The sequence below is a fragment of the Rutidosis leptorrhynchoides genome, chromosome 6, assembly GCF_046630445.1.
Source record: "Rutidosis leptorrhynchoides isolate AG116_Rl617_1_P2 chromosome 6, CSIRO_AGI_Rlap_v1, whole genome shotgun sequence".
Lineage (NCBI taxonomy): Eukaryota > Viridiplantae > Streptophyta > Magnoliopsida > Asterales > Asteraceae > Rutidosis > Rutidosis leptorrhynchoides.
This window is the reverse complement of record NC_092338.1, coordinates 127625885-127653599: the sequence shown is the minus strand read 5'-3', so window position 1 is coordinate 127653599 and position 27715 is coordinate 127625885. Positions and strand designations below refer to the sequence as shown.

Here is a 27715-nt window from a genome sequence, read left to right as displayed (position 1 = left end):
AATAATATAATATATAATTACATAATAATTAATTAAATAGTAATAATAGTTGAAAGGATAATAATAAATCTTATTATATGTTGATTAAAATTACAAAAATAATGATTTTGAAATATTGAAAAATTAAATAATATAAAAAAAAAAAGATTATACAATTAACGAGTCGAACTCGAGCCGAGCTCGAGTTTGTAAAATATCAAACGAGCCGAACTCGAGCTTAAACTATTAGGCTCGTACGGAGCCGAGCTCGAGCTCGGGCTCGGCTCGGCTCGTTTACATCCCTAAGTCTGTTACATCACCCTATTCCCCGTCTACTTCTTAACAGCCCATCAGCCCACTTGTTTCTTGAGTTCAAGACAAATCCAACAACATGTCCATCCGCCTCTGCATCAAAACCACTTCTCTTTTCTTCTTTTCTTTGTTGTCGTTTTTCTGCTTCATCGTGGTTGGAGCCGTAGCTTCTTCAGCAAATTTTGATGGTTCTATTCCACTTAACACCATCTTGCACATGCTTACCATTAAATTGACATTTACAAATTATCTGTTATGAATATATTTTAATGTTTTCTTAAATATATTACGGATATTTATTTACCAGCTTAATCTAACGAATATATGAATTATTATAAAGCTGAAATCTATAGATATTGATAGGAATATTGATAAATAAAAATTATGAGTATAAAGATATAAATGTGGACGTCATTTTTCGATTTATATTCAATTTATTTAAATTAAGAGAGTGATATGTACACAATCAATTTTTATTATGTACACAACCATTATGCTTTACAGTGTTATACTATACAATACTGTAAAACGTAATAGTTATGTAAATATATCATCACCCTTTAAATTAACATCAATCAAGAGGACAAATACAATTTGTCACGTTTGTTCTAGCCCCGATGCCCACATGGGTCAAGTGGTTAACATGTTCATTTGTTATTACTAAACAAATCTTGAAGGGGCAAATTTATAAATTACACCCCCTATAAAAATAATAGCCTTCTACGGAGTAATTCAATCTACACTTCACCTCACTATATCTCTCACTCTTTTGAAGTGAATCACCCACACACACTATTTTATTGTATCAAACAATTCTTCAACATATTATAATGGCTGCATTAGTGAATCACCTACTTAAAAGAAGAAACTTGTTAACTTCCGGCCAGAATTTGATCGGAGCAAAATTGTACACATCACAACCGTCGCCGGAATCTTCATTTGCTCAAAGACTTAGAGATCTGCCTAAAGATCTCCCTGGGACTAACATTAAAAAAGATGCATCTCAGGTATTCAATATGTATATTTTTGTTATTATTACTCTCATTCTCATCGTTAGCTTTGGATTTATTATTCATATTAATAATATCAAATTTATGTGGTGTGTAAAATTTTTTACTACTTAATTATTTGTTATTTGTTTGTTTTCATATGTAGGTTATACGTTATATTATTAAATATAAGCTGCCCTCTATCATCTATGAAAAGTGACATTAGATAAAAATCATCGTCCATGACTTCAATTTTCGTCTTTATGCTACAACATGATATTTATTGTCATTCTATATATGAAACTACGAAAGTAATTAATTAACACATGATTAGGGTGCATGTATTTAAAATGAAAATAAAAAAACATGTAAGTGATCCTTATAAAATTAGAATTATGGATTTTTATATATATTCCATATGATTCTAAGATTTATATAGGATGAAAAAAGTTTGTTCCAAGAGATTAATGATTATAGCCCTTAATTAGTATAAACCTTCTAAAAGTAAGTAAATTATTTCCATAAATGTAAACATGTATTTGTGAACAATGTATATAAAATATAAAATCATTTTCTAAGTGGCTGAGCTTATTTTATATAAGCTTTATTGACTTTACCGCCATGATTAACATTTTTCAATAACAAATAGCGATTATTTTGGGTGTTTTTATAAGATGAATTGTAATGCGCCTGTTCAGCACCATAAAAGCACCAACACTCCACCCAACATTTCGTAGCGTGGCGTGTTGATGGTAAAATCTTGTGGCATGCTTAGTAGAAGGGCGTGTTTATTTATTTATAATTTTTAATATATTAAATATTTTTAATACTTTTACTCATTTTTTTCTCCAACTTACAATTGTATTTTATCACATGATCAAACATGTCACTCAACACGCCAACCAGTATTCTCCATTTATCCATCACATTCAGGCCCGGTCCGATGCATGTACAATGTGTACATTTGCAAAAGGCTCATATTTTTTAGGGGTCCAAAAAAAAGGAACTACACATTGTGCTATGGGAAAAAAAAAAAAAGGAAGTAAGTATTTTGCTTGTAATTTGTTGAACCATATCACTTAAGGTCCAAAAAGTTTAAAGAACTAGGGGCCCAAAAAGAAGAAAAAACAATATAGTGATCTTAATTTAAAAATTTTATAACTAATTTACTTTTTTAAAAAACTTATATTATTCATTAGGGAATTAGGGCTTTTTTTCGCTTTGTTCGGGACATTTAAATTCTCGGAATCAGTCCTGATCACATGTGTCACGCGAGCCCCAACTACCACATCCATCCACCAATACCCCAAAAATACTCACATCACTAAGTGGTCTAATCTTATACTCCGTGGCAAACTACTTTTATATTGAACTTTAAAGAAGTTTTATTTACAAAGTTATTCTATATTTTTTTCACGATGTCTTGAATTTTACCTTGATCCTGCTAATAAAGTAAGTACAGTGATGATAATAATAGCAATAACAATACCAAATAAAGTAAGTATTAATGCTAGCAAAAGTAGCCAAGGTTGTTGCTCTAACATTAGTGGGTTGAAAAGGGAAACTCAAGTGGATAAATGGCAACTTTTTTTTTTTTTTTTTTTTTTTTTTTTTTTTTTTTTTGTCAAATCTTAAATTTTAATCTTTATTTCACAGTTGATTGAGTAAATTAATTTCATCTAGTTGCTACTTGATTGCTAGTGTTTTCTCTTTTTGCTTTTTAAATTAGAAAAATAACATTAGATTAGATTAATATCTCTAATATAAAGCTACATATTTCCATGAATGAATTGATCCCTTAAATATAAGCACTCCATATGAAAAGTACTTTATAAAATAAAAATTTAACACTTTTTAATATATATCTAACTATAGCTTTTAGAGCTACATTTAACATTCTCATAATAGTTATAGGATACAAAAGTTGTGTCAAAATTGATGTGGCGGAGCCAGGATTTGACAATAAAGTTGGCTTACTCGAGAATTAGATGATAACCACAATAATAATAAAGTGTCTTAAACAATCAAAACTTTAAATAACACTCAAAAATTATAAACCAATAGCACAATTATGACAAGAAAAATTAAAAATTAGAATAACATAATTTGGTGGACGGTGGTGATATAAATTGATCATGATTCATATCTTAATACAAATACAATATATATACAACATATAATTATGAAGTGAAAAATTGTAAAAAACAGAATGAGAACTTACGAGTTAGGACGTTATCACGTTAACTTGATTTCTCTCGTTTCTATGTTTGATGGTCTCGAACTACGCACCAAATAACTCAAATAAGTGAAAAGATGTAAACTAAATAAAATTGAGAATATGTCGTATCTTATTTATTGTTAGTTAATAGCTTAATTTACGGAACTGCTTATTTGCGTAGTTGCGCTAAATATATCACATAGCATTTAGTCCAGTATTTAATAATTCTAGAAAAGTATACACTTTGTTGGATAAACTGACTGGCCCATACAGATAATGGATAATTAAGTTGTCTATGTATTTTGATTAAATATTATTTGGGCTTCAATTGAGGAGGTTTAAGAAAAATAATTAATGATAACCTATTAATTTTTCATTGCAATTAGGCCCATTAGGGGAGGCTGAGCATCCCCTGTCCCCTCCCTGGCTCCGCTATTGTTGATGTAGACTTTACAAATTCGTATGAGGTGATCCAACGATCACCAAGTGAAAACAACCACCACTAAACTAACGTAAACAACTTGAAATGATCTAACAATATACGAAACCAATCACACAACAATTAAATTAGGGAATTGATATTTCCACCATGAGATTTACTTCTTCCACTTAAATGTTTTAAAATGCCCTTAATAATAAACCTACAACTTTCACTTATAATTTATGAAGGGATATTCTGGGAAAAAAAATGAAATAATGGTGAAACAAGTAAATACAATGGTGGAAGTATCACCTCTCATTAAATTAAGGTAAACAACACTAAAAACTAAAGATTGACCTTTGTCACTCATTCATATTGAAAACTACGGAGTAGTAGGAAACGTGCACGGATTATAGCACCCAAGGTAGCTCAGATTTTTAGAGACATTTTTTTTTACTGAAATAATAAACCACAACTCACAAGGTATTATATATATTTTTTTTTTTTTGAAAAGCAAGAAAATTTTTATTGATTAAACACCAAACAAACACGAGAGTTACATTGCACGACTATGATCAAGCTAAGCCTATTTTGGGTTGCAAAGTGAGCAACCCAAATACATGAATCTAGCTCGAAAGATAAGTCTTCGGATTACATAACCAAGTTAGCCAATTTATTTTCTTCTTCTTTGATCTTTGCGAAATCCATTCGAAGGATTTTATTTGAATTTCATTAAGTACTACCGAAGACGTCCAATCTTTACCACGAAAAACTTTGTTATTTCGCGTCTTTCATAAGTAATAAACGCACACCCATTCTACCGCTTGCCACAATTTCTTTTCATTAGAAGTCGAAGATGTTGATGTATCACCTTTAAGAATTTCGTCCATGCTAAGATTAGAAAACGTACCAAGACCCCACCAATTGTAGACCCGATTCCATGCTAAGATGTTGATGTACAAGGTATTATATATTGCAAATAATAATATTAATATTCTAAGTACACAATAACAATACCAAAGTCTTGATACGTAAGTCTTGATTGTAACTTAACGATAATTCTTTTGTATGAATACCTTTGTAATTTAATATTGTATAATTTAATAATTTAATATTGTATGTTTAAAAATCTAACCCTTGTAATTATAGATTGTTGGAAAGACACCCCTTGTGTATCTCAACAAAGTCACAGAGGGATATGGTGCTTATGTTGCAGTCAAACAAGAAATGTTTCAACCAACATCTAGCATCAAAGACAGGTCAACCCTCACTCTATTTATTTCACTTGTAAACCAAAAGTCAACTTTTTTACTTCTCTAAGTCAAATTAGAGAATTATTTGACAAAAAAAAAAAAAAAACACACACACTGTTATAATTCAGTAGGCTTATAACTACCTTTAATGGTTATAAGAACAAAGAGAGAAAAAGAGAGAAGAAGGAGAGAAGAAATATTGATATTGATATTTCAAGAGAAATGGTGCACCTTAAATGGTTACCATACATGTCTATTTATAGTATATAAAATATTACTATGCAAGAAATATAATAATAATAAAATTAACATCCAATCTAGATATTTTATAACACAATCTAGATATTTTATAACACTCCTCCTTGGATGACAATTTTATTAGAGAATAACTATTACTGCCTCGTTAAAAACCTTGCTAAAGAAAACCCATTGGGATAAAACTTTAGCTAAGGGAAAAAGAGTGCAGCATAGAGTTGACTCCCCCTCAAATAGGCAACGCCTGAGTTGTTACATCTTCTGAACATGTCTCATGCCAATATTATGAACGTGTGTTCTGAAAATAGCAGTTGGCAGTGCTTTGGTATAAAGATCAGCAGAGTTGTTGATTGAACGTATCTCATTTTAATCTGGTTGTCTTTTACGAGATCTTGAGTATATGAGAAGAATCTGAGGTTTTCATCTGAAACTGTATCATCTAAATCTTTTATGTACAAGTTTGGCCCTCGTGATTTGTCTACAGTCTCCTTCATGGTTTGTTCAAACCGTTGTTTCAGTTCCTATTCCCTTTCAGTCTTTTTCTGAGCCTTACCAATATACCATTCTTTTCCATCAAACTTATGACCGTTAAGACCGTTTATAGCTTTAGCGCCTCGTCAGCATTTATGTTTTGTTCTGTCATTTTTGATACTCTTCTTTCATTTGTATTATGTAAGCTGTATTATCTTCATAGATAGTTGTTACGCTTTTATAGCGTTCTAGTCCACAAGAATCAATAATGATTTGTATCATTGATCTTAACTAAAATCATTCCCGAGTAGCTTCATGTAATGCAATCACTTCGGCATGATTTGATGATGTTGCAACAAGTGTTTGTTTTGAGAACGTCATGATATTGCGGTGCCTCCATTTAGGAATACATATCCAGTTTGAGATTTAGCTTTATGTAGATCGGATAAATAATCTGCATCTGTATAACCAAACAAATCTTGTTTCGAGTTGTTAGAATAAAATAATTATAAATCAGTAGTTCCCCGAAGGTATCAAACTATTTGTTTGATTCCATTCCAATGTCTTTTGGTAGGGGCTGAGCTGAACCTTGTCAACAAATTAACTGCAAAAGAAATGTCAGATCTTGTATAATCTATAAGATACATAAGAACCTCAATTGCACTAAAATATAGAACTTCCGATCTGTTAAAATTTTCATGATCTTCGCAGGGATGAAATAGATCAGTGTCAATATTGAGTGATCTAACAACAATGAGTTTGTCTTTAAAAAAAATGTTTTAAAATCTTTTCGGTATAAGTTGTTTGATGTACAAGTAAACCATTAGGCATATGCTCAATTTGCAATCCAAGGTAATACTTGGTTTTTTCAAGATCTTTCATTTCAAAATAATTCTTTAGAAGTTGAATGATTTCATAGATCTCTTTATTTGTTCATATGATGTTAAGAACATTGACATAAACAACTACGATCTCATATCCGAACATTGTTTTTATAAAACATACGTGCAAAATAAGTTTATATTTATACCCTTTTTTTTTATCAAGTAGTCATTTAATCGGTTATACCACATACGTCCCGTTTGTATAAACCCACTTAGAAATCTTTGTGATTTAATGGAATATATTCCCTTGGGTTTTACATTAGATGCTTATGATACCTTAACCCTTTAGGTATATTCATATATATCACTATTAAGTGATCCATACAGATAAGTAGTAACAACATTCATGAGATGCATTTAAATAACTACCAGGTTGATTAAGTATCTAATAAGTAATTGTATCCATTACAGGAGGATAATTTTTCCTCCTAATTCATTTCTGGTCTTTGTGGGAAATATTGAGTTACAAGTCTAGTTTTGCCTTGTAACTTCATTTGCACATTTCTTTTCGGATAAAAATTCATTTGTATCCCATACGTTTCACATCTTTAAAAGTGATAACGATTGATCCGAAAACTTTTCTTTTATCGAGCGATTCTAATTCAGCTCTTATTGCTCCTTTCCATTGAGCTCAATCATGTCCATTTTGTATATTCAATGACAGATTTTAGTTCCAGATCATCATCTTTATTCATGATGTCATTGTAACATTATATGAAAATATCTCATAGAGATTTTAGTTTCATTTCGGTTCCATAATATTGCATAATTTATCGCAATTTTAGTATTTACATTTATCAATATCCTCTGCAGAAGGAATATTGATTTGTGGTTCTTCTTGAACACTTTCTCTTACCTCATTATCAGCTGATTTTCTTTTTCGAGGATTTTTATCTTCGGAACCAATTGATCTTCCACGTTTGATGCGTGGCAAAGACTCAACAGTGACATTATTGCCAGCTTTTGGAATTTCAGTTCGAGCTGGAGCATTTATCGCTGGTATATATGATTTAGTCACTTTTTTATATCTGTAAATGCATAAAGTAATTAATTTGCAAGTTCTTGCATATGCATTATTTTTGAACTTTCGTTTCACATTCTTTTGTGCGAGTTCAATATACCTTAATTGATGTTCACATCATGAAGCATCATTTTATTTTTTATTTTTATTTCTCCCCCTAATCTAGGGAACAATGTTTTATTAAAATGACAATCAGCAAAACGTGCTGTAAAAACATCACCCATCATGGGTTCAATATATCTTATGATTGAAGATGTTTTATATCCAAAATATATTATCATCTTTCTTTGAAGAACCATTTTATTGTGTTGTGGTGATACAATTGGAACATACACTGCACAACCAATGTTTTAAGGTAGAAATATTTGGCTCTTGGCCAAAATCAAGTATTAAGTGAAAATATTTACGACTTCCACATGGTATAATGCGAATTAATGTCGCAGCATGTAAATTTACATGTCCACATATAAATATTGAGAGATTTGTACTCATTATCAATTGTCTAGTTATTAGCTGTAAGCGTTTATCTATTGATTCAGCTAAACCAATTTTGTGTATGCACATGAGCAACTGGATGTTCAACAACAATCCCTGTAGATATATAATGATCATTAAATGCTTGAGATGTTAACTCACCAGCATTATCAAGTCTCATCCTTTTAATGGTGTAATCAGAATAATGTGTTCTCAATTTAATAATTTGTGCAAGAAACTTTGCAAATGCCATATTACGGCTTGATAACATACAAATATGAGACCATCCGCTAGATGCGTCTATTAGAACCATGAAATATCAAAATGGTTCACATGATGGATGAATTGGTTCATATATCTTACCTTGAATTCTTTCAAGAAACATTTGTGATTCTTTTTCACAATATACTTTTCATTAATCACCATATGTGCTTTCCATTAATCACCATATGTGTTTTTTTTTTTTTTTTTATAAATCACCATATGTGTTTTTTTTTTTATCATATATCCTTTTCACCATATACGCTTTTAATCATATGCGCTGTGTTTTTCACCATATGCGCTTTTAATCATATGCGATTTTCATCATATGCGTTGTGCTTTTCATCATATTCGCTTTTTATCATATGCGCTTATCATATGCGATGCGCTTTTTATCATATGCGTTTTTTTATGTGAATAGTAAATTAATTAATTTCGTTTTACTATTCATATGAATTAATTTAGATTTACTATTTTGTTAATTGAGTAATATATATATACATCATATACTTGTGACTCCGAAGGCTCAAATGAATTTGACCATATAGTTATACGTTGTACCTTGCACATTAATTTTCAGTAGAAGCTTTAGATGCATATTATTTTCAGTAGAAGCTTTAGATGCACTTTTTTTTAATCACCAAATACCACAAACACTTTGTTTGCGTTTGTTCATAGTCATCAATGAAAACCATTTTCTTTAATTTTATTTTATACAATAAAATTAACGCATCATTATTCTTTTCAAAAACAATAATCTATTGTTATTGTTCACTTGTGCCATGTTTAACAACAAAAGTCAACAACCTCTGTCTTGTTTGTTGTGGCAACCAAAAACAACCTTTGCTTTTGTTACCGAGAATCCAAGACCAAAAAAATAATTAATTTTTAATTAATCTTTTATCAAAACCATAAATGATTTTATTGATCTACGTTGATATGGCCATAAAGAATTGACGGCTGACCTACTTTTGTAAGTGTATTTCGGCTATCATTATAACGACCCTCATTTTTTCCATTCTATATTTTTCCAATATTAAAAGCCCAAACAATATAATTAAAACTTAATGATTAAACTTTAATCAACAATTGTTAAGTGTTAAGAGTTAGAAAACATATTAATTAACTTTGTACAAAAATTGACAAGTTAATAAAAGATGAAAATAATAAACTGTTAGTCGACACTCACTGCTAATTAAAATTTATGCATTTATGTAATATTATAACTAATAACCTATAAGTAATAAATAAAAAGTGACATTTATATAAATAATAAAACAATTGGGAACTAAATATATACAAGTCATGAATTAGTAAAAAGAAAATAATACTTATCATGTAGTAAATGTAAAAATAATAATAATAATAATAATAGTAATAATAATGAGACTAAAAAAATCTTACATCCTTATGTTGACTAAAAATAAAGTGTAAACTAGTACATCCTTATGTTGACTAATTATAAACTAGTACCACCTATTGTTGACTAAAAATTATAAAACAAAATAAAATCATTAATTAGAACATCCTTATGTTGACTAACACTCTAATACTTGCACTATATAAACACCTAGTTTCTCATTCACAAATCACACCAAAATCCTCTCTCAAAAACAATCTCTCCCTCTCTCTCTCTTGTGGTATTCGGATCTTCAAGCTTGTTCTTCGTGTTCTTCAAGAATCTTCAAGGAGTTCTTCAAGATTTTTAAGGCTTTGATCTTCCATCTTCATCGTGTTCATCTTTTCTTTGTTAATTATCTTGAATCTTCAAAGGTATAACATAAACCCTAAACTATTTACATAAACTTTGATCTTTGATAATTCATATTCATATTATAAACTTGTTATTCATAAGTATATACATAAACACACCTAGATTTATATATACATATATACATGTAAAAAAAATATTTATATATATATATATATATACATATATATACGAATTATATATACATATACATATTAAAACCTTAAACCCTAATTACACCTAAACTATAATTCTTAAACCCTAATTAATTAAACTCTAAACATTTATGAAACCCTAGGACATTAATTACTAAACCCTAGTTATTAATTACTACTTTAATTAACTAACCCTAATTAATGAAACCCTAATACTACTTATACTAGTACTTAACATGTATACACTATTACTATTACTAGCACCTATAACCTACTAATTATATTGTAGCACAAAAACATTTTGGGATATGTATTAGAGATGTATAGATCTTCGAACTTTCTTGACGAATGGTTTCTACGAGATTCTAGGCAGAGGGTTTGGATTTCCGATTTAAAGGGTCCTATGGCTCAAGCCCCTAGATCTAAATTAGCCATTCGAAGGGAAAGGGGTGATTGGAAGCTTATCTAATACGGCAAGTATCCTAAAATGGAAACACTCATAAAAGTAGAAACTCTCTAGTCATAGAAACTTAGTAAAATAAGAAACTTTCTAAAAATAGAAACTTTATAAAAATAGTAACTTACTAGGAATAGAAACTTAGTAAAACAAACTATACTTAAACACATACTTAAACTTAAACATGGGCAAAACACTTAACTACTCTTAAATGTCAATAGGTTGACTTTCCTGCTCACTCGTTCAACTCTCTATTCCGAGGAATAACTCTCTCTACTTACTAAGGTGAATTCATAGCCCCACTCTTTATTGCTAGCAAACTTATTTAACTTATTTGGGGTGAGACACATGCTGCTTTTACTATTTACAATTTAGACACAAGTACCAACTGCTAAAACTATGCTATACCCGGCTACGTCCGACTAAGTCCCTACAGTGATATTTTTAAGTGCTGCGGCATGCTTATTTATTGGGGGTAGGCCTATCGGGAGTAACGTCCCCGATACATTTGACTCAGTCTTTGTATTACTTGATAATGAAATTTAAACCGACAAGGACAGACACAACTTGTCATGGGGCAAACTTGAACGTTTAGTCTAAATATCACGCACTGGCATAACTTTTGGATCTGCGAGATCTACTTTTTGATCCTGCGGGAGATCAACTTTACAACTAAATCTTGTGGTCTAAAAACAACGATAACTACTTTTGTTAAACCTATGAACTTCACTCAACCTTTTTGGTTGACACTTTAGCATGTTTTGTCTCAGGTGCTGTTTGATTCAAGCTTTCTTATCTACTACTTATGTGATGCTACTTGGACTTAGGATCAAGAGATATCGCATTTATTACTTCTGCATATGAACAATTACTTTATCGTTATTTCCATTATTGTAACGACATTTCATTTTCCGCTGCGTACTCAATAAAGTTAAATTTTCTCATTTAGTATTGTTCTCGTATTATAATATGTTGGTTTATTTGATATTAGTAACGTTTCTTCCAGACCCTATTGGGAGGACGTTACAGATTGGTATCAGAGCATAACCAGGCTGTTATAGAGAACCAGGATTGCAATTTTATGTGTGCCTTACTTGCTAGCTAGGGTGCCTTAGCAATCTAGGAAACTATAACCTTTCCTGCCTTACACTTAAAGCACTTAGGATTGCCTTATAATCTTAACAATCATGCTTTACCAAACTTGACTTAAAGATTCTAATCAAAGTCTCTTTCCTAATGTAAGACTACAACTTTTCTTGACCATAGTGCCTTTAATTGTTGCCTTTAACTGTTAAATGCTACACTATACTTTATAAACTTTACTTATCTTAGAATGACGAGCTAATCTAAGAACTCTGCTCACTTTCCTGAGTACTATCCAATTACACCACCGCATCTAAATGCGACACAATGATTTCAGAAATTCTTGACATTCATAAGTCATCTATCATGGTTATGTGTATTACATATGTATTACATGAAATATTATCCATGATTTTGAAACTCTTATAATTGTTACTACTCACACACAAACGTATATAACTCCCTGTTATATCACGTACCTATATGCCTTATGCCTTTATGCATCGGTTTATGAATCGAAAAATGTCATTGGGTTATCACAGTATACGAATTGAAAGTCTTTAATCAAAAGATTATTAGATTACATACTTATCACTTTATGATCTCGACAAGTCATACTGCCATTATTAAAGTATAGACACATCATATCTTATTATATCTTATCGTATCTATCCCAATAGATTTTGTCTAACACTTTTCCTAAATTCCCTCCGTAAATTACGGAAATCTTTTTGCTATATACACGTATTCGAGGAGACGAATATATCATCCAGTATTCAACACTAATCTCATATCAAAAACCCTAATTCCAAACACATAATATGGATTCCTCGAACTCTTCGAGCTCCAATGGCAGCGTAACCGGAATGAACCAACCAATCAGCCATCATCTATTTTGGATGAATTGGGGATGGGTTCGTAGTAAACTTAATCAATGGAGACAAGAAGAAGGTGATCCCTTCCACCAACCGAATTCACCTCTTGGTGAAGAACCTGAAGCACTTACTGGCGAACCCGTTCGGAACACTATTTTCACCCTCATTTCCAGGATATCCAGTCACGAATATATAATATCTAAAATTTTAGATCTTATTCATCCACTTGTCCGAACCGCCAATCATCCCGGAATAATAGAAGAAGTCAACGAGCTTCGCGCTCGAGTAGTGGCTCTGGAGAATATGGTGCGAAACCTACGAACACCAGCAGCAGCACCAGCAGCATAACCAGTACCACCAGTACCATCAGCATCACCACCAACATCACCACCAACATCACCAGCTTCACCAACGACAACATCCGCATTCCACGCCTCAACATCGCACTCAGTACCTCAAACATCAACATCATACGCCCCATAGATACCAAGGAATATTATTAATAATGAGTTAAGATGTATTGACTCATTCTTCCTGAAGAATTACATATGTATACTTTATATATATGGATTGGAACAATAATAATTCTTTTCGTACTAAGCTATTACGTGTGAATCTTAACTAGTATGTACTACATGGTTAATTCATATCACAATATGCTATGATGTACATCTTTTGTTAATAACTTAACAATCGTTAATCATTGCTTCAATACAATAAACTCCATTTCGTAATAAACCAAGTGTATTACTCAAATATATGATTGATTGTATACTTTAATTTTCGATGTACTCGAAACTTTCTAGAAAATATCATTAGTGCCTTATGAATTTCACAAGAATTCCAAGAGCACCAACATCATATACCGAAGTATATCAATAACAATGAACGATGAAGTATTAATTCATAACTTCATTAGCGAAATATTTCACGACAATTATGAAATCTCTAAGGTTTTGGAGATTATTTATTCTCGTTTCAACAGCAAATCAAATGAGTTTAATATTATATTAGCTCATTAAAACCATGATTACATCTGAAGAATACATATATGAACGTATATCTTCTCTTTTGTACAAACTGTTAATTGTAAAAAATATTTTAACGGGTAGGTAAAACCCGAGAGATATTCATATCTCATATAAATATGTTACATTGTACATTCTTCCATTCTGATTCAGCAGTTGTTAACTATACTACTTACATTCACATGATATATGTATATGTTCACCAAAGAAAAACCATTTTCATACAAATTCAGTTACATACTCTGATTTTGACATATCGAAACTTAAGTAAAGCTTTAGCAAGTGTTATCTTCCTAAAGATCACTACATTCATGAATTATATTCATTCGTATTCTATGATGAATTATCAAATCAAACCACCGAACTTACCATTCCTTACTTTTGAAAATCACAACATTTCTTCATCAACCGTTAGATCCATTGATGGATGCATCTTACGCTTAAACACTTCAAATTTAAAATTCTTGAAAACATCCTTTGAATCTTGACGATCGCAATCAGCGTTTAATCATCTAAAAATGAAATTTCTTGAAACCATTTCGGATTGATAACCGATGATTCAAATATGGCTGCATTAAATGCAGAGGAAACAGAAAAATTGTAGATGGTCTTAAGGGCCAACAGTTTGATAATAAAGAATGGTACGTTGGAAAAGCTCAAAAGAAAATTTGGAACTGAAAAACGGATTGAGCTAACCATGGAGGAGACCAAGGACAAACACAAGGGTCAAACCCTATATTCAAAGAATCCAGGTAATTTTGGATCCGGTGAAATCTTTAGAGAATATCTTGCTCCGAAGTCATGTTAAAAGCTTGCGGAAAATTTTTCTTCATCAACTTTCGAACTTAGAAATTCCAAAATATCATCATAAATATCCTCTATATTTCGAAAGATATCTTCATAACGATTCATGTCCGCAATTAAGTATCTCTTTGCGATATCTTTATAAAGGAAACTGTTTTAGTTTCTATATTCTGTAAAATTCGAGTTTAAATTATAAATGCTTTGAAGAAGTGTTGGGAATTGAAGCATGAGTTAGTATAATATAATGACGTCAGGCCAACGTGATTATATTACAGTAAGTCATGCTAAGTTTTTAATGGAAGATGATGATTCATAGATTTTATAATCATCATTTTCCATGTTACACGACTCTTACATTCTATTTAACCTCTAAATATATCAAGAACATATTTTTCTTGATGATTCGGTCTTTTCCGGATATTCTGGTAATATGACAAATCAAATCGTGCTATTACATTTCCTTTCTACTTTATATATTATGATAATTCGAAACTTCATACCTATGAATTCTGGACCATTACTCGCTTGACTTGAAGTCGGGAAGAAGAAACAAAAGCATAAAGCTCCGACATATAAGGGAAAATATAAAGCCCGATAACGACTCCGAAATTACAAACCGTGTATATCAATGCGTATAGCAATATAAAGACACGGGATAATTAAAAACACTATAACCCCAAGAGCATAGTAGAAGTAAACAGATTCCTCTGGCGGTAAAAGAAAAAGAAGAATGACTGCATAGATGGTCAATATAATAACCAGGATCAGAACTGGATTAAGCATTTTCTTAATCTTTTGAAAGTTTGAATTGAGAAAGAAAGTATAGAAGTGGTGAAGATAATGAAACGAAAGAAGCTAATTTATAGCAAAATTCCAAACACATCAATCGAGGCAAATCACCGCATTTAATCAAACAAATCTCAAAATTTCGTAAATACCGGAGAATCAAATCTTATAGATTACGAAGATTTCCTCTAATTCCTTGAATTCCGGAAATCAATCGTGACTACGTCAAAAGTTAAGGCGAACATTTAATTTTCTCATTTCACTCTTTTATGATAGCTTCATTTATACTCTTCCTATAAACGAATCGTTTTATCCATATTATTCAATAGTGATAAAACTTTATTTTTCAACTTATATTCATCATTAAAATATTCTTGTTGTAAACAATGAAGATCTCTATCAAATTTCATGACTGTGATTTTCACGAACTCCTCTTTGTTTGTCTGCCCTAATATTGTGGCATAAAATGCTCAAGGTTTTAAATGAGCTCAGTACTATTCATAACACATTTCATGTATCCAATTTACTGAAATGACTTGTATAACATCATCATTTTGAATGATATTCGCATTAATGATAAAATGCACTTCGTTGAATAACCTATAGAAATCATGGAAGGAGAGGTCAAACAAACGCGTAAAAGCAATATACCTATCGTTAAAGTCCGTTGGAATTCGCGTAGAGGCCCCGAATATACCTGGGAACGCAAAGACCATATGAAACGGAAATATCCCCATCTCTTCTCAACTGCTGATGCAAACGAGGAAACTACCTAAAAACTTCGGGACGAAGTTTTCAATAACGGGGAGGTACTATAACGACCCTCATTTTTTCCATTCTATATTTTTCCAATATTAAAAGCCCAAACAATATAATTAAAACTTAATGATTAAACTTTAATCAACAATTGTTAAGTGTTAAGAGTTAGAAAACATATTAATTAACTTTGTACAAAAATTGACAAGTTAATAAAAGATGAAAATAATAAACTGTTAGTCGACACTCACTGCTAATTAAAATTTATGCATTTATGTAATATTATAACTAATAACCTATAAGTAATAAATAAAAAGTGACATTTATATAAATAATAAAACAATTGGGAACTAAATATATACAAGTCATGAATTAGTAAAAAGAAAATAATACTTATCATGTAGTAAATGTAAAAATAATAATAATAATAATAATAGTAATAATAATGAGACTAAAAAAATCTTACATCCTTATGTTGACTAAAAATAAAGTGTAAACTAGTACATCCTTATGTTGACTAATTATAAACTAGTACCACCTATTGTTGACTAAAAATTATAAAACAAAATAAAATCATTAATTAGAACATCCTTATGTTGACTAACACTCTAATACTTGCACTATATAAACACCTAGTTTCTCATTCACAAATCACACCAAAATCCTCTCTCAAAAACAATCTCTCCCTCTCCCTCTCTTGTGGTATTCGGATCTTCAAGCTTGTTCTTCGTGTTCTTCAAGAATCTTCAAGGAGTTCTTCAAGATTTTCAAGGCTTTGATCTTCCATCTTCATCGTGTTCATCTTTTCTTTGTTAATTATCTTGAATCTTCAAAGGTATAACATAAACCCTAAACTATTTACATAAACTTTGATCTTTGATAATTCATATTCATATTATAAACTTGTTATTCATAAGTATATACATAAACACACCTAGATTTATATATACATATATACATGTAAAAAAAATATTTATATATATATATATATATACATATATATACGAATTATATATACATATACATATTAAAACCTTAAACCCTAATTACACCTAAACTATAATTCTTAAACCCTAATTAATTAAACTCTAAATATTTATGAAACCCTAGGACATTAATTACTAAACCCTAGTTATTAATTACTACTTTAATTAACTAACCCTAATTAATGAAACCCTAATACTACTTATACTAGTACTTAACATGTATACACTATTACTATTACTAGCACCTATAACCTACTAATTATATTGTAGCACAAAAACATTTTGGGATATGTATTAGAGATGTATAGATCTTCGAACTTTCTTGACGAATGGTTTCTACGAGATTCTAGGCAGAGGGTTTGGATTTCCGATTTAAAGGGTCCTATGGCTCAAGCCCCTAGATCTAAATTAGCCATTCGAAGGGAAAGGGGTGATTGGAAGCTTATCTAATACGGCAAGTATCCTAAAATGGAAACACTCATAAAAGTAGAAACTCTCTAGTCATAGAAACTTAGTAAAATAAGAAACTTTCTAAAAATAGAAACTTTATAAAAATAGTAACTTACTAGGAATAGAAACTTAGTAAAACAAACTATACTTAAACACATACTTAAACTTAAACATGGGCAAAACACTTAACTACTCTTAAATGTCAATAGGTTGACTTTCCTGCTCACTCGTTCAACTCTCTATTCCGAGGAATAACTCTCTCTACTTACTAAGGTGAATTCATAGCCCCACTCTTTATTGCTAGCAAACTTATTTAACTTATTTGGGGTGAGACACATGTTGCTTTTACTATTTACAATTTAGACACAAGTACCAACTGCTAAAACTATGCTATACCCGGCTACGTCCGACTAAGTCCCTACAGTGATATTTTTAAGTGCTGCGGCATGCTTATTTATTGGGGGTAGGCCTATCGGGAGTAACGTCCCCGATACATTTGACTCAGTCTTTGTATTACTTGATAATGAAATTTAAACCGACAAGGACAGACACAACTTGTCATGGGGCAAACTTGAACGTTTAGTCTAAATATCACGCACTGGCATAACTTTTGGATCTGCGAGATCTACTTTTTGATCCTGCGGGAGATCAACTTTACAACTAAATCTTGTGGTCTAAAAACAACGATAACTACTTTTGTTAAACCTATGAACTTCACTCAACCTTTTTGGTTGACACTTTAGCATGTTTTGTCTCAGGTGCTGTTTGATTCAAGCTTTCTTATCTACTACTTATGTGATGCTACTTGGACTTAGGATCAAGAGATATCGCATTTATTACTTCTGCATATGAACAATTACTTTATCGTTATTTCCATTATTGTAACGACATTTCATTTTCCGCTGCGTACTCAATAAAGTTAAATTTTCTCATTTAGTATTGTTCTCGTATTATAATATGTTGGTTTATTTGATATTAGTAACGTTTCTTCCAGACCCTATTGGGAGGACGTTACAATCATCCCGAAAACGCACAACGACCTTTTTTTTTTTATGAACTATTTGTTTCATATCTAGCTTAGGCAATTATTGTGAACATTTGGTCCCTATAAGAGCATTTATTTTTAGACTTTTAGTTGATTTGTACTTGTCACAATTAGGGATAGCACCCGCGGGTCGTGGATGCGGATCCATTGGATCCATCACCCGTACCCGCGGATTTTTTTTAAGAGACATCCAATTGAACCCTTGTTCGTTGAAACAATTTGACTATATTTTTACTCCCCATTATTAAACGGGCCATTTTGATGCACACTCTTAAAAAATAATTTGTTTTTTAAGTTTTATTATTCAACCTCTTTTTTTCAACGGTCACGTTTTTAACAAAACATTTGACAAGTTTGGAAAAAAGTTTTTTATTGATTATCATCAAAAGTTTTCTATTGTCACTCTACTGGATGGAATTATGGCATACAACCAAAATTGCAACACAACACTACATAAGAACAAAAAGGTTGTTTTTAATTAACATATGTATATGTGTTAAACTCGGAATAATAATAACTTATTTTAGAAAATTAACATAAGACATGTTGAAACATTTTTGTCACATTTAGCTCATCAAGTCTAATACTTATCATTGATAGATTTTATCACGTCTAGGAGATGTTTACTTTTTTCTTGTATTAAGTCCTACTTTCATTTACCTTTGTTTGGAAAAAAGTTTTTTTTTTTTACTTTGCTTTCTCCCTTTCTGTAAAACTCATTTAAACACTTTCTATGTTTTTTTTTTTTAAAAAAACTTCCTTTTTTTTTACGTTACCCGTAAATTATAAATATATAAAAAAAAACTTTTTGTTTAAATTTTTTTTTTTTTAGTTTTTAAAAAGGCCACTTGACCAATTTTTTAATTCTTTCACAACACCTGATATCGTGATCGTGACCTTTCACCAAAGCAAGAGATATTCTTGATAAACTAAACACGGACTCGTGTTTGAAATTGTCGGCCACAAAAAAATTCATTTGATAAAAGTATATATATATTTTTTTAGTTATAGAAGGAGACCACTTCATTTTCAATACTTCATTTTTGACAAAAAACTATTCCATTTTACCATCCCCTTTTTTTCTTACTTTAACTTTTAAGATATACTTTTAATAAAAATACAAACTACTTTTTCTTATTTTAACTTTTAAGATTTACTTTTAATAAAAATACAAACTACTTTTTGTATTTTAACTTTTAAGATTTACTTTTTAATAAAAGTACAAACTACTTTTTCTTATTTTAACTTTTAAGATTTACTTTTAATAAAAATACAAACTATTTTTTTATTTTAACTTTTAAAATTATAAATTTAAGAATAAACATTAGTATGCATGAAATAAATAATGATTAATTGCATAAGTAATCATAAATGTTAGATAACATATAAAGACCCCGTCGTATTCGTATTGATCGGAATTAATCTCGACCCATGGTACCGTGTTGTCAAATGACGTGTTGCGTACATAAAGTACCGTGTTGTCAAATGACGTGTTGCGTACAATCATGAGGTCTTATTAACATAAATATAAATGTTAGTGAAGTTAATAAGAGTTAGATTACAGAAAATATAATTCAGGTGGTATAACCGACCATATATAACTTAAATAACATAAATATAAATGTTAGTGAAGTTAATAAGAGTTAGTAAACATAAATGATAGTTAGGCGACAGTGTCGACCATATATAATTTAGGTGGCAGAGCCAACCATATAATAAGAACAATACAAATGCACTAAGAACTTAATAAAAATTAGTAGTTCAAAATGTTAGTAGAAGTTTGATATATTCGAGTCTGAAAATTATTAATAATTTCATACCTTGATCACTGACTTGTGATCGTTTGAGATATCCTTTGATTACACTAAGCTCTTCGTGCTGATAACGTGTTATAATTCAGTAGGCTTATAACTACCTTTAATGGTTATAAGAACAAAGAGAGAAAAAGAGAGAAGAAGGAGAGAAGAAATATTGATATTGATATTTCAAGAGAAATGGTGCACCTTAAATGGTTACCATACATGTCTTTTTATAGTATATAAAATATTACTATACAAGAAATATAATAATAATAAAATTAATATCCAATCTAGATATTTTATAACACAATCTAGATATTTTATAACACACACACACACAATTTTTTCCCTTTTACTTTCTTTAACCATTTTAACTTTAAACACTGTGAACTGTTACCACAAAAACTTTTTGACTATTGTGGATCTGTAACAGTAAATTTGAATCTTTAAAGTCAAAGGTTGACTTTTTCCTACTATTTGTCATTAGGCCAGCGCTTTCGATGATGAATGACGCTGAAGATAAAGGGCTGATCACGCCCGGAAAGGTAAACTAAGTTTAACACATAACAAACGCATAATTGAGATGTTTACTTAATGCAATGATGATTTACTAGACGGTGTTGATTGAGCCTACATCGGGGAATATGGGGATTAGTATGGCGTTTATGGCCGCTTTAAAAGGGTACAAAATGGTGTTGACCATGCCCTCATACACAAGCTTAGAAAGAAGGGTAACAATGCTAGCATTTGGAGCTGAATTGATCCTTACGGACCCACTTAAAGGAATGGGAGGTACGGTTAAGAAAGCGTATGATCTTTTGGACAACACACCAGATGCTTTCATGCTTCAACAATTCTCTAACCCTGCAAACACTAAGGTTATAACTTTCATATTGACAATTTTATTTTGCACTTTAGTGAAAAATATGATAGGAAAGTTTAACATAATTATTGTTAATCCTGCATTGTATATGTGGTGATGAAAATAGGTGCATTTTGAGACGACTGGTCCAGAGATATGGGATGACACCGACGGTAAGGTTGACATATTTGTGATGGGGATAGGCAGTGGAGGCACTGTATCTGGCGTTGGACAGTATCTCAAATCTAAAAATCCCAATGTTAAGGTGACACTTTTTTTTAACTTTTTTAAAAAATTTCATGGACTCGTAATAAAATTTCCAAAGAGTCATAAACATAGTTTGACATATAGTTAACCTTGCTGATGTCAAGAAACTATATAACTTGATTTGGACATTCACTGGATGTTGTTAGGTTTCTTAAACATAATGTAATATTTTGTAGATTTATGGGCTTGAGCCTGAGGAAAGCAACATATTGAATGGTGGTAAACCAGGTAAGTTTTATGTTGTTTTTTTGGTTTTCAGAAGATTTTTTTCTACTTTTCTTCAAACATATCATAAAACTTATATATTGTACAGGACCTCATCAAATAACAGGAAATGGGGTCGGATTCAAACCGGATATCTTGGACATGGACATAATGGAGGAGGTCCTTATGGTAAGTTTATCAAATAATAATTAGTCTCAATTCAATATATTTTTTAAGCACTCGCGCTAATTGATACTTGTAACGTATCATTGTAGGTGTCAAGTGAAGATGCTGTAAACATGGCAAGAGAGTTGGCCCTTAAAGAAGGACTTATGGTAAGAAGATTTAATTTATATACCACTTAGTAAATAACCCTTTGGTCAGTTTTGAAACAAAAAATGGTAACTTGTTTATGCTTTATTGCCATTACAATTGGCATATTTAATTGATAATATATTAGTTGTTGTGTAATGAAATAAAAGTATTAAATGACTTTTAGAATTATACTCGTAAAAATTAATGTGGTTGTTGTGGGGATTTCCTCTTGTTTTTTTGCAGGTTGGAATATCATCAGGGGCAAATACTGTTGCAGCCTTAAGACTTGCTCAAAGGCCAGAAAACAAAGGCAAACTTATTGTGGTATTATTTATCTTTATTTCTATTCTAATTAACACCTTTTCAAAAAATACAAATATACTTATAACTATCTCTTTATTTTGATTCACCTTGACGAAATATTGACGGTTTTAAATAAGTTGATTTCTTTAATCATAGTTATAGTTAAAGATAATTTTAATTAACCAATTACTGTAATATGATTTGTTTTGATTACAGACTATTCATGCAAGTTTTGGAGAAAGGTATTTATCATCTGTGTTGTTTGAGAAATTGAGGAAAGAAGCTGAAGAAATGCAACCAGTTTCAGTTGATTAGTGGACTTTCAAAAGTATGATTATTGTCATGTTTATCACATGTACTCACTAAATTCTCAAACTTAAACGGTACTTATGTGTTATGAGATCTGGCTGTGATAGATTATTAAGAATTCAGAAGTATCTACAAATTAAACTTGAATAGTTAATCTACTCTTCTATACACTTAATAGTAACAAAAGCTAAGCAAAAAGGAATCAAGATTTAGAAACCCATTTTATATCCATGGGATCAAATTAAATGAAGGAGACCTAACCATTAATTTATTGCTTAAGGATACGTTTGATAAAACTGAATGACTTAACGCTGAATGATTTAGAATCTAAATGGTTCAGAGCCTCTGAATAAAATTTGTTCTGAATGAAAATAAGCTGTTTGAAAATCATTTTAAATGAACGATATGAATTGAGTAAAATTATCTTATTAACGTGTTACATGAATAAAAAATACAATATACTTCTTGATTAAACATTCTGGATATGATTTGAAAAGAATATCACAGAAAAATTAGGCTCTTAATGGTTAAGAGAGTGTTTCAACGCTGAATGGTTCAGCGCTGAATTCTGAATATGCCATTCAGAGATCAGAAACAAACACGCTGAATGCTGAATGGTTCAGCATTCAGTGCTGAATCATTCCATTAAGAGGCAAACAAACGCATCATAACTAATATACTAATAATACAATCTGATGAATCATTATTTGATTGATTTTACTAAGATGCCCCTGATCAAGTACGAGTAAAATAACCCGTGTTTCGCTGCGGGGTGGTTTTAGTCCGTTAATTGAATGTGATGATTTTTGTCGGTTAACGGTAAGTTAGTTTCAGTTAATTGAACGTAAACGTTAACACGTTGTAATAAAAAAGTAGGTTCAATTATTTTTAACAAACTAGAAAGAAGTAGAAACCTTTCAGTACGTAACTATGTATCATGTGTAATATATATGTATTAATAATTAATAAATATTACAATGGAGCAAATCCCTCTAACTGTTGACCAACAGTAAGGGTGTTTTCGTCTTTTTACAATTAGGGTAATTTCGTCTTCTTACTTCACCTCCACTACCTACCCGTCGCTTCTAGCAATTTCCATCCGGGGTTTCCTTTTTTGAAAAAATCACGTCCCTTTCTTATCTCACACATCCATCTTCACCTCCCCTAAAATTGAGGCGACATGGATTGGCGTTTTCGGGGATGCTTTGTTGCGATTTGTGACGACCCGGAAATTTTCGAACAAATTTAAACTTTATCTTTATATTATTCCGACACGATAAGCAAAGTTTGTAATGTTAAATCTCAAAAATTTTAAACTATGTTCATACATTCATTTAACCTTGACCAACTTCCGACGATTCACGAACCATTATATAAACGGATATGATTATATATATACGTGTATATATTATAACCTGAAATATTAACAAAGTACTAAACGAATAATAGTTTACATGAACGTATTTATTTCAATATGTTTATTGATAGAATTATAAGATAATATCAAATGATTGATTTATCAGATACATTGTATGATTACAAGTCTCCATTTAGAGGTCCACTATGATTTAAGAAATCTTTCCTTTTTAACGGTATTCGGAATAATTGGTAAAGTGATTTACAAGAAGGAACTAGACAAGGGTTAGTGGAGTTTCCTGTTCGATTTCCTATATATGTGTTAACTAGTTAACTGTCATATTATTTAGAGTAAAAGAGAAATGTTGGGAATATAGATAACTTATAAAATGAATATCGACAAGTTAAGAAAAATGACATTTTTTTCATTAATGTAATTTCATACGTTTATCTAACCTTCGGACTATATCTTACGCTTCACCAGCAAATAATAATTTAAAAACTTGAAAACCTGTTATGAGTTATATACGATTTTACTTTCCTAAAACATTTTATGATATAACGATTCCCATTAGTTTAACCTTTAAACAAAATGATTCCTAAATATATTTAACTTTGAAAAAACAAATTATAATGTTTATTTGATTTGATTTCAAACGTACTAAAACGTTTTCAGTTTAAAAAAAAAAGAACTTTATTAATTAAACATTTTAAGATAACTTGTTTATGAATGTTGAAGAATTTAATTAAAGTTTATATTATAAATTACAAGTATATATATAGTGTTTCAAAAATGTAAACGTGATACGACGTAATATTTTTCTATTATTTAAACGATTATAAACGAACTTTGAAATATAATTACTTTTGAAAAACTAAAATATAATACTGTTAAATAAATATTTCAATCCTATATAATATGTACAAAATTATATTTTTCTTTGAGAATATATATATACATATATTTTACAAAGTGATTAAACATAATATTAACTAGATACAAAACATTTTGATTTAAACTACCCTATGTACATATAACGAGACGTCAATTTATAGAAGCAAATGACCAAAACATTCAAATGTATAAGTTGCATTTCATGGAGTATAATTATTGGTGAAGTAAGTCTAATTATTGATAAAGGTACGTGTCGCGAAACGTAATGTAACGACCCGACTTTTTCGACTTACTTTTGTGCCTTGCGTTTTAGCGAAACTGCGTATTTGTGCGTACTGTGCTATTTTATACTCTGGAACCTTTATATACATGGTTTACTTTCATTTATATGTTAAAAAGTGCCTTAGAGTACGTATGATACTTAACTTGATCACCGGATGCTTTATGACCGTTAGTGTCACTTAACGTTTCGAATAAACCGCGAACTGCGCGTACGTTTAACTTTTGTCGTAATCGGAATATTACGACTATAAAATATTAATTATTATTTCATAATAATAATTACTTGGGTTTATGGATGCTTAATTATGCGTAGTAATTTAATTATGCTTACTAGTTAGTCTTGTTGGACTTTCTACATTGTTGGACTTAAGCCCACCCTACTCTAGCTAGTAGCCCATTTATTTAGCCCACTTATTAATTACTAGTGACCCATTAATAAGTAAGACAAATGCCCATTTATTAGAGGGAACATGCTAGCGTTTATGTCAAGTATTATCCTTAATGTTGCATGGGATCCTAACATAAGCACCAACTTTAGACAACCATTAACCAAAAAGCAACTTTTTGTCCCCCTTTGTCCCCCCTAAAAATCACGGCCATGAGGCCTCCCTCCCACCCTCATTTGCCTATAAATACTAAGCCATTCCATCCATTTAACACTTGCTCTCATTTGTATTTTCACACACACTTACTCTCTTATTTCCTTTCTAGTCTTTCTCACTCTAAAACTTGTAAGTTTTTAATTTTTCTTCTTCTTCTTCTTCTCCTTTCCTCTTCGTGTTCATCATCATCCATGGAGGATCAAGCTTTTTAGATTTGATCTTGATTACATCTTGTAGATTCAAGCATGAATCCTTCAAGAACATGGAAGATTCAAGCTTTCTAGCTTTGAATCTTCACCAACTTTGTAGATCTAAAACTTTTTAACTTTAATCTTGTTATTTTGTTATAAAGATTCAAACTTGTGTTTGTAATCTTCATGTAACTTAAAGATCCAAGCTTTAGGCTTCAAGATCTTCAAGAACAATCAAGATGCAAGCTTTCTAGCTTGAATCTTCATATCTTTTGTTGGATCTAAGTTTTCTAACTTATGATCTCATTATTTTGATATAAAGATCAAAACTTGTGTTTATGATCTTCATATAACTTAAAGATCCAAGCTTTATGCTTCAAGATCTTCAAGAACACTAAAGGTTCAAGCTTTCTAGCTTTGTGACCTTAAAACTTGTGTGAAAGGGATCCAAGCTCTCTAGCTTAGGGTTCCATCACTTCATTTGACTTAGATTATATTCATACTTGTTTGATTGATGTAAACTTTGTAGCTTTAGTTGTAAATGTAACTTGTAATTGTGTTAAGACTAAGGATATGATGTAACCTTGGTTCATCATCCATCTAAGACTCTTAAATGAGTTGTGTTCTTACTTGGTCTTAACATATTGTGTGTTGATTGTAGAATCTTAGTCAGGGTGATGCTAACCCATCAACAAGTTGTACACTTGAAGCTACAAGCATCAAGGATGAGAACCGTGATGAGCATCAAGTACTAAGAACCCCACCGGAGTACTTGTTTACTGTTTTTCGTATCTGATCAGACCACATGGGCTACTGGAAAGTTTATTTTAAGTTAGTTCGGTTCGAGTAGATGAATTTCCGTTTAGGCCTCGTCTTAATCCGAGTTACGGTTTAGAATTTATGGCCCTCCGAAAGTCACTACGCCCTTGTAACGTTATGCTGAAATTTCTGACCTACTCGTACTTAAACCGTCGCCACGGTCAAACGAAGACGAGTTAGGTTCTGAAAATTGGTCAGAGGTTAGGGGACTCATATACGGAGCCATAGCCACTGAGTACACGTCTTTTCGATTTACGTAGAGGTCGTAACAGCTGACTGAAGTCAGCCTATTGTTTCGATTCTCTATTCTTGTCAAACTTACTTAGCTTTTATGATGATGAATGATGATGAATGATGATAATGATGATGATGACACTTAAACTTATTTTATGCACTATTAGAACTTATAAAGACAACCTACTAACCTAGTAACCTTTGATTTAGGTTGACGACCTTTCGGACCGACTTACTACTTGCATACTTTCATTACCGACTTTACCGCTTTTATCACTGTGAGTTATAGCATCCCTTTTTACTTACACTATTTTTGGGACTGAGAATACATGCACTTTTTATGTTTTACTTATTTGACACGAGTACTTAAACTTTACATATGTGTGGGTTATACAACGGCATAAAGATTCCCCTTAGCACGGTAAAGTTTAACTATTAGTTTTTGAACCGGTAGACGCGAATATTAGATATGGATCCATAGGGTTTGACATCCCCACTCGGGCTAGTCGCGCTAGCATTTAATGGGTGTTTAATACTTCGAGGACATATGCACTCGCCAGGTGT

The 27715-nt window shown here is 31.0% G+C and overlaps 1 protein-coding gene across 1 annotated transcript; it reads left to right on the top strand.

Moving 5' to 3' along the window:
* Nucleotides 1–1044: 1044 nt before the first annotated feature.
* LOC139855789 (bifunctional L-3-cyanoalanine synthase/cysteine synthase 1, mitochondrial-like) lies at nucleotides 1045–22921 on the top strand. Its single transcript, XM_071845034.1, has 10 exons — nucleotides 1045–1298; nucleotides 5069–5178; nucleotides 21000–21057; nucleotides 21127–21390; nucleotides 21502–21639; nucleotides 21818–21869; nucleotides 21955–22034; nucleotides 22121–22180; nucleotides 22404–22484; nucleotides 22680–22921. The coding sequence occupies exons 1-10, from the start codon at nucleotides 1122–1124 to the stop codon at nucleotides 22776–22778; spliced, it is 1119 nt and encodes a 372-aa protein (XP_071701135.1). The 5' UTR covers nucleotides 1045–1121; the 3' UTR covers nucleotides 22779–22921.
* The last annotated feature ends 4794 nt before the right edge of the window (nucleotides 22922–27715 follow it).